The sequence below is a fragment of the Cebus imitator genome, unplaced genomic scaffold (genome assembly GCF_001604975.1).
Source record: "Cebus imitator isolate Cc_AM_T3 unplaced genomic scaffold, Cebus_imitator-1.0 Scaffold406, whole genome shotgun sequence".
Taxonomy (NCBI): domain Eukaryota; kingdom Metazoa; phylum Chordata; class Mammalia; order Primates; family Cebidae; genus Cebus; species Cebus imitator.
In genome coordinates this window covers 1,394,493-1,403,107 of record NW_016107721.1, presented here as the reverse complement: position 1 = coordinate 1,403,107, position 8,615 = coordinate 1,394,493, and the positions used below count along the sequence as shown (strand labels likewise).

Here is an 8,615-nt window from a genome sequence, read left to right as displayed (position 1 = left end):
AAAAAAAAAAAAAAAAAAAAAAAAAAAAACCAACAAAACTGCACAGAGCAATTAAACATATGCTTACTCACAGATTTAGTCATGGCTAGCTGTACCAAAATGCATAAGATAACTCAAAATAAGCCACCAAATGGCAAAGGACTATGGTTCTAAGAGTATAAAAGACCTGGATAAAACTAAAATGCTACATACTTCAATGTCAATATCTTTGAATGCTTTGGCACCCAGTTCTGTTTTCTTGATCTGCTCCAAACGCTCTCGGACAGTTTTCTTTTTGATTTGTTCATGTTCCTGTAAGATACGCTCCTTTTCTCTCTCTTTTGCTTCCTGGCGCAGCCTCTCTTCCTCAGCCTTTCGTACTTTCTGGAGTTCAGCTTCCCTCTGTTCCAATTCTTCTTTCTCACGCTGAATATTCAAACTCTCAAGGCGCTCTTTTCTTTCCTCAATTGTCTGGCGGCGAGCCAGGATCCGCTGGTGCTCTTTTCGTGAATTTTTGAGGTATGCAGTAACTGCCAACTGATGCTGTTCTTCTTTTTCTTGCTTCGAAAACAAATGAATTTTGAAAAATGACCAAAATTAATATTCTCTGGTAGTAGGCATAAAGAAATTACAAAGTAACCCTGATGCATTGCCTTTCTATGTATCTGCATTTGATATTGGAAGATGACACTATCCAAGCTGTTTGTTTTCAGTATCAAATGCTATGGTGTTGCTCCTATTCAGTCTTTTAATAGCAAGGACGCAGCTAAAGCAGCTCTCCTAGCTAAGACAACTTTTCTCTGCACCAAACTTACCTTAGGTGTTCATTAACAGAGCTCACAAAGAAGAAATAACTTGTTACAGGCAATAGCTCACGCCTGTAACCCCAGCACTTCGGGAGGCCAAGGTGGGTTGAGGCCAGGAGTTTCAGACCAGCCTGGCCAACATGGTAAAACCCCATCTCTACCAAAAATACAAAACATTAGCAGGGCATATGGTGCGTGCCTGTAGTCCCAGCTACACAAGAGACTGACGCACAAAAATCACTTGAACCCAGGTGGTAGAGACTGTAGTGAGACAAAATGGCGCCACTACACTCCAGCCTAAGTGACACAGTGAGACTCCATCTCAAACAAACAAATAAATACAGAAGGAAAGAAAGAAAGAAGCAGGAGGGAAAAATCCAATCATTATACTTCCTCTTTGAGAAATCGTATGTCCACTCTGTTGCTTCTGTAACATAATCCACACTATTACATTACCTATACAGAGTAATAATATTTTATTCAGTGGAAGAAAGCTCAATGGTTTGTGTATTTGATAAAGTAACAATTCTATAGAATTCTACTTCTACAGAATTCTACCAAGTACAATTCTATAGAAAATATATCATAAATCCCTTCTCTTAGATATCATCTCAAACCTTTTTGTGAAAGACATGGCATAAGAGTCCCTCAAAACTTCTGCGATTTATTTCCCCAGGAAGATGCATACCAGTATATGAGCTGGCTTAATGACTTCAAGTGCTTTTGCAAGTACTGAGGACATGGCTGTCAGCTGGTTTCTTATCTGCTCTGAAGGCATGCTTTGCAAATGAGGACCAATCGGAGCATCTTCTCGAGTAGCATAATTCAAATCAGATCCAAAACTCAGGGTACGAGAAGTGTGATCAATACGAACCTTTGAAAATTAAATTATAAATGGTTAAATCCATATCTAAGCATGAAGTCAAAAAAGTAACAAAAAAAGTCATATACAAAAGCTAGAAAAGTTCACTCAGTAAACTTTAAAATGATAAACAAAGGATATGTGTCTTTCCAGTCCTCAAGGGCCTTGCACCTGTCCCCTTATAGCACATACCCACCTGCAAGTCGCAATGCCTGGCTGCATCTACTATGGCCCGTTCCAGTTGGAAAGCATCAACAAAAGGAACCAGAGAAGTCAAACGAGAAAACTCAATGCTCTGATAAATCTGTGCCACCTGCATAGAAAACACAGCGTTAATAACACTAACCACTATTTTTTCAGCACTTTTTATACGCAATCTCATGACAATCATGGGAAGTAGAAATTATGCCAGGGAATTATGTTAGCAGTACATTGTTAAAGCCAGAATTCTAATCCCAGACTATCAACCCCAAACCTCATGCTTTGAGAACTATTATCATACTATTCCTCAAACCTATAATCTTTTGAAATCCTAGTTTTCGTAAAATTAAAAAAAAACAAAAAATCTACCACTTACCGAATATATTTATAAACACTTCTTAGATATTTTTTGTCTGAAGGAGACTGGCAGCATTACTATTTATAGTTATACTGCTAATTAGCCTTCAACTATTTGTATAGCACAGAAGAAATAACACTGCTCACATGTACAAAAGAAAGCAGGTCAATGAAATGTGCACAAATACTGAGGTAAAAATATAATAAAAAGCCTTCCTTCCCAAATGAAACAAATGAAAAACAAAATGGGAGTACTTAAGCCCCCATTATAAGCCAAAACATTAAAACTTACTCAAGTCCCTGGACTAAAATATATGAAAAGGCTGTCTCACTCACTAATGGTGGGAGGATCTACAATCCAGGCTTCTGAATAGCTATTAAAGCTTTAAATGCATATCCCCTACGACTAATTCCACTTCTTATGCCACAGAAAGTAATAGAAGTATGCAAAGATACATGTATGAAAGATGCTCAATGCTACAAGATTTTTAACAGGAAAAAAAAAATCTAGTAATACAGGTTTTCATCAAGAGAGTCTGAATAAACCACGGTATCTTAAAAGGAATAAGGTAGCCCTACATTACTAACAAGGAAAGATGCCCAAAGACAGTGTTCAGCCAAAAAAAAAAAAAAGTCAGTTACAAAATGTGTAAATACAGTTATCCCATTTTTCAAGTTAATAAGTAGTATGAGACTAATTTTTGGCAAGGGCAGAACGGAGGTTCTCACTTCCTAAACAGTTCTAGATTTTTCCAGTTTTTAGTTTCATGATCAGTACACACAAACAAGAAAACTCCAGTTCTTCCACAAAACCTTTTTTAATTTGTACCTGCTGCAGAAGGCGGAGGATGGTGTTGTTCTGCAGTTGTGGCACATACTGTTGCAATTCCGGTTCCTTTTCAGGTTGTTCCCTAACCCAATTTAGAACCTATAAAATTCATTAAATTGAAAGAGAATCATACTTTCTACAATAACAGATACCAAAACATCTGAAATTCTTCCAGTTTTTTTAAGATACAAAAACATTATCCAAAGCAGAGAAATACAAAATGTATCATGAAGCTACTGATACTTGTTTGAAGGTGACTGACAGCAACAACTAAATTAGTCATACTGCTAATTAACCTCCAAAGGTTTGTTTAGCACATCAGAAATATATTTTCTCATGAAATAAAGAAAAAAGACATGAAATGTGCACTGAATTCTAACACATAGGACAATACTTCTTTCTTAACAAATACCAGTACAACCCAAAATTGCAATAAGGCCAACTCTGTGATAACAATCAGAAAGAACTTAAATCCAAAGGCTTACCTTTGTGACTCGCTCACAGAGTTTTAGTGGGTTAAATTCCACTTCAAGCCAATTGTAAAGGTCTTTCACTTCTGGGACAACATACTGCAGTACATTAAATCTGACCTAGAGTAAGCAAAACAAAAGTTGTAACTGCCAAAGGAAATTTTCCAACTAAGATTCTGAACTGACTATGAATTAAAGAAAATGATAGCATTGGAAATCTGAAAAATGATTTTAAAAAATCACCAAGCCTCAACCTCCTCTAAATTTACCAAAGATGAATCCAAGTACAACTCTGCTGGGTCTCTTGCCCCATACTATGCACACTAACCTACAGCGAGAAGTATGTAAAAAGGAAATGAAACTCTAAAACACACAACCACAACCAATTAAACTGTGGCCAACAGAATAGTTTATTACCAATAACAAGGAAAATACCAGAGGTTTACTTTTTTTTTTCCACTTTCAGCTCAGGCTTTAGATTCACAGAGTTTTACTTTTACATAAATTGTCACACAAAAATTATCATGGCTGCACTATTTCTAAAAGCCCCAAATTGGGAAGAATTCACTTACTCATAAAGAGGAGGTTGGTGTGTTCATAAAATACACAAAAATGCTCAAAAAAAGAAAAGTTATGTAAGAATACATGAGTAAATGTCACAAACATAATCTTACATGTGAGAAGAATTTCACATATCACCCCATTTATATGGACTTCAATTTTACCAAGAAATATGTCATTTGTTAGGAACTGTTAACCCAAGGACAGAATAACTGCTGGGACACAGCAAAGGCCAGGAGTGTGTTCCTACAGACAGTGGGTGACAAAACTGAGGCAAATGTTGGCAGATCCCATCCCCAAGCAAGGAGGGTACCCAAACACACCAGCACTCAGGCCTAAGATTAACTCCAATGTAAAATGGGTACAAGACTGACATCCTACAACAGTCTAATACTTCCCCCTTATAAGCATCCATTTATTTTTAATTTCCTAACTAACTTGGAATCTGTCTTTAAGAAAAAAAAAGAGTTCCCTGCTCTAATTTCATTTCTATGAAATTATTTTAGATTCTTCATGCAGCTCACCTTCCAAATAGGGAATGTAAAAGGCTGCCATAACCTACTGAATTACATTTCTCACTAAAATACACAATTGGCTTGCTTTCTGATTTAAAAGTCACTCTTATGAACACCTGAGTCTTCCTGAGATCATGGAATCACACTGTCTCACGAATTTCAGTTATCGCGCCCTCTCCTCAGGTATTGACCTCAGATATATGATCAACTCAAAAAGTTGATAAATGACTCTTGGCAGTCAGCTAATCCATTCACTTGACACTAACAGGTACCCTTGTAGAAGTCTACATTCTATGGGGCACAATGAGGGCCCTAATTTAGATGCCCTAGCTGCTGATCCAATGCTTCCCATTAGTGATCACTATTACTTGCTCACAGAGTTTTAGTGGCTTAAAAATTCTACTTCCAGCCAACTGTAAATGTCTTTCGCTCTGGGACAACATATTGCAGTTCATTAAATGTAAGTCTAAGAGATCACCTTTAACAGCAAGGTGACATGGATTATCCTTTCCGTGTGGTACACTTCTTCAGCTTTAAAAATTAGAAGCAAATTTTTAAAACATTGGCTAATGAAATCTTTCTCAAGAAACTGCTCTTGCTTTATTACACTGAGTCCTACATTGGTCCCAAAAACAGAAAGTTGGACTCTGTGGGCAGTGGCAGCAGAGTAAAACATGGAGGTACAAAGTAGGAAAAAGCTGCTCTGTAGAAACTCTTAGCAAAAATAAACTACAAAGCAGATCTGCATTACTATGTCACAAAAGAACAAAGCCACTATCTAGAAAACGTATTTGTTCTTAAATTGACTACTGCAGAAAATTTAGGCCTTTTATCTAGTTTTTACCAGAGTGACTACAGATGTTTTCTCAGAATACATTTTAAAAATATCTAAGAGAGGTTGCCATTATCTTCGTGATTTCTTTAATTACTCTATTCATGAATAATTAGGCACTGTTAATGATTTAAATTCCATTTTTGGTAAACATACAGCCAAGTTGATTTTTCCTTAATACTTTTCTCTAGTACTTACCCCTTTTTCTATTATCTCAAAGTAATCTACTGGAGGTGATTATAATAACCACCAACTCAGACTGTTATGATGAGAATCCCTACAATCTAAGCTTCCCTGGAATACAACTTCTGCCTTCAGTTTCATCTGCTAGGCACATTGATAGGCACTCCAATTTCCACTGAAGGAAGATTCCATCAGTGTGAAACACCAAAAAGATACACATATCTGGGCTGGGCACAGTGGCTCATACCGTAATTCCAGCAGTTTGGGAGGCTGAAGCAGGTGGATCACGAGTCCAGGAGTTTAAGACCTGGCCAAGATGGTGAAACCCTGTCTCTACTAAAAATACAAAAATTAGCTAGGTATGGTGGTGAGTGCCTGTAATCCCAGCTACCAGGGAGGCTGAGACAGGAGAATTTCCTGAACCCAAGAGGTGGAGGTTGCAAATGAGCCGAGATCGTGCCACTGCACTCCAGCCTGCGTAACAGAGCAAGACTCCATTTCGAGGAAAAAAAAAAAGTGTGTGTGGTACCTTCCCCCGCTCTCTCTTCCTCCTGCTCCAGCCGTATAAGCCATGCCTGTTTCCCCTTCACCTTCCACCATAATAGCAATTTTCCTGAGGCCTTCCCAGATACAGAAGCAACTATACTTCCTATACAGCCTGTGGAACCGTAAGCCAATTAAACCTGTTTTCTTTATAAATTACCCAATCTCAGGTATTTTTTTGTTTCATTGTTTGTTTCAGAGTCTCACTCTGTCGCCCAGGCCAGAGTGCAGTGGCATGATTTCAGCTCATTGCAACCTCCGCCTCCTGGATTCAAGAGATTCTCCTGACTCAGCCTCCTGAGTAGCTGCGATTACAAGCATGCACCACCACACCCAGCTAATTTTTGTATTTTTAGTAGAGACTGGGTTTCACCATGTTGGCTAGGCTAGTCTCTAACTCCTAAACTAAGGTGATCCGCCGAATTCAGCCTCCCAAAGTGCTGGGATTACATTCATGAGCCACCGCACCCAGCCTCAGCTATTTCTTTATAGCAGTGCGAGGACATACTAATAAACCTAGCCTCTTCATATTTCCCACACACAGCTCAGTTTTCCTAGAGCCCCCATGAAATAAGCCATGACCCTTCTTGCCCATCAATACTTCTCTTGCTGAATGGTCCACAGTATTCCTCAGACCCAACCCACGTGCTCCTACATCAAAACTCCCAATAATTTAAGACCAGCTCACTCACTGGAGCGAACTGCCTCAACTGAACAGTGATTGACACCACTGCTTCCCTGTCTATACATCAGAATCCCCTGGCAATGAGTCAGAATTCCTAGTATTTAATCATGGGTATTAAACCTGACCACAAAGTTTTCTGCCCAAAGCTATAAAAAGGCAAATTAATACTAACCATATCATTAATAAGGCCAATTCGTGTCGGTGGGGCTTGAAGACCTAGTAGCGTTGCAAGGCGACGTTGTTTTTCAACTATAATGCCATCCATATCCAGAAGTCGAGCAATATCCGTACGCTCAGGAGTAATAGGGATGGAGAGAGTGGCTAAGAGGACTCTAGTAGACATTCTACAAAGTACAAAGTTTGAAACCTGTTAGGTTTGTAAATGACACTTGGTAAGCAGGAAAGCACTTCTCTTTAATCTTATGGTAAGGTGCTTCCCATACCATAAGATTACGGTACGGAAAGTGACAGAATGTGTGCATCGCCACAGTGCACTATACTCATAAATTATCCCATTAAAGCATGGGAGTAAGAGAAACGGACTATGTTTAAATGAATATTTGGAGAATCAGAGCTTCATCTGTCCACTCAGTATTGTCAGTGTTTTCAAGCTACAGAAAAAGACTGTGATTAAATGGCAGAAAAGGCAGATTCATATACCCCATGCTTCCTTACAAAATTAAGGCAGCTTTAAAAACTAAAGAAATGGCTGGGCGCAGTGGCTCACACCTGTAATCCCAGCACTATGGAAGGCTGAGGCGGGCAGATTACCTGAGGTCAGGATAACACTATACTGCTGTCAGCCTGGTCAACCTGGTGAAACCCCCTGTCTACTAAAAACAGAAAAGTTAGCTGGGGTGGTGGCGGACGTCCATAATATCCCAGCAACTCAGGAGGCTGAGGCAGGAGAATCACTTGAACCCAGGAGGTGGAGGTTGCAGTGCACTGAGATTGCGCCACTACACTCCATCCTGGGCAGGAAAATGAGACTCCATATTCAAAAAAAAAAAAAACTAAAGAAATAAATGACAATAAGGAAGAAAAAACTGTAAGAATCACAAGTGTGCCAGGCATGGTGGTTCATGCCTATAATCCCACACTTTGGTAGGCCAAAGCAGGCAGACTACCAAGTCAGGAGATCAAGACCATCCTGGCCAACATGGTGAAACCCCGCATCTACTCAAAGTACAAAAATTAGCTGGGCGTGGTGGCACATGCCCGTAGTCCCAGCTACTTGGGAGGCTGAGGCAGGAGAATCGCTTGAACCCAGGAGGCAGAGGTTGCAGTGAACGGAGATGGCATCATTGCACTCCAGCCTAGGCAACAAGAGCAAAACTCCATCTGAAAAAAAAAAAAAAAAAATCCCAACACATTGGGAGGCTAAAGCAGGAAGATCATTTGAGACCAGAAGCTTTGAGATCAGCCTAGGTTAACATAACGAGAGCCTATCTCCACAAAAAATAAAAAATAAAAAAATAAACATTAGCTGGACGTAGCGGTGCTCTCCGGGAGTCCTTGATACCCAGCAGACTGAGGTATTAGAATCGCCTGAGCCCAGGAGCTCAAGGATGCATGCAGTGAGCTACAATCACACCACTATACGCCAGCCTGAGCAAGGAAGCAAGATCCTATCAGAAAGGAAAGGCAAACAGAACAAAGGAGAGAAAGAAAAAAACAAAATAAGGCCGGGCACGGTGGCTCAAGCCTGTAATCCCAGCACTTTGGGAGGCCGAGGCGGGTGGATCACGAGGTCAAGAGATCGAGACCATCCTGGCCAACATGGTGAAACCCC

General features: G+C 39.7%; 1 protein-coding gene and 2 non-coding genes across 3 annotated transcripts in view; all 3 read right to left on the bottom strand.

The window, feature by feature from the left end:
* EIF3A (eukaryotic translation initiation factor 3 subunit A) overlaps positions 1-8,615 on the bottom strand; it is a 54,628-nt gene that overhangs the window by 26,212 nt on the left and 19,801 nt on the right. The window contains exons 7-13 of the mRNA XM_037731558.1: positions 6,996-7,167; positions 3,520-3,624; positions 3,035-3,133; positions 1,844-1,960; positions 1,474-1,659; positions 143-540; positions 35-38 (exon numbers count right to left, since the gene is read on the bottom strand). Of these exons, the coding sequence (XP_037587486.1) occupies positions 35-38; positions 143-540; positions 1,474-1,659; positions 1,844-1,960; positions 3,035-3,133; positions 3,520-3,624; positions 6,996-7,167 (1,081 nt within the window). The remainder of the gene's footprint in view (positions 1-34; positions 39-142; positions 541-1,473; positions 1,660-1,843; positions 1,961-3,034; positions 3,134-3,519; positions 3,625-6,995; positions 7,168-8,615) is intronic.
* Positions 2,256-2,387, bottom strand: LOC119468286. The gene has a single exon (XR_005196951.1). It is a non-coding gene; the product is annotated as a small nucleolar RNA SNORA19 (small nucleolar RNA).
* Positions 3,276-3,403, bottom strand: LOC119468281. Its single transcript, XR_005196947.1, has one exon. It is a non-coding gene; the product is annotated as a small nucleolar RNA SNORA19 (small nucleolar RNA).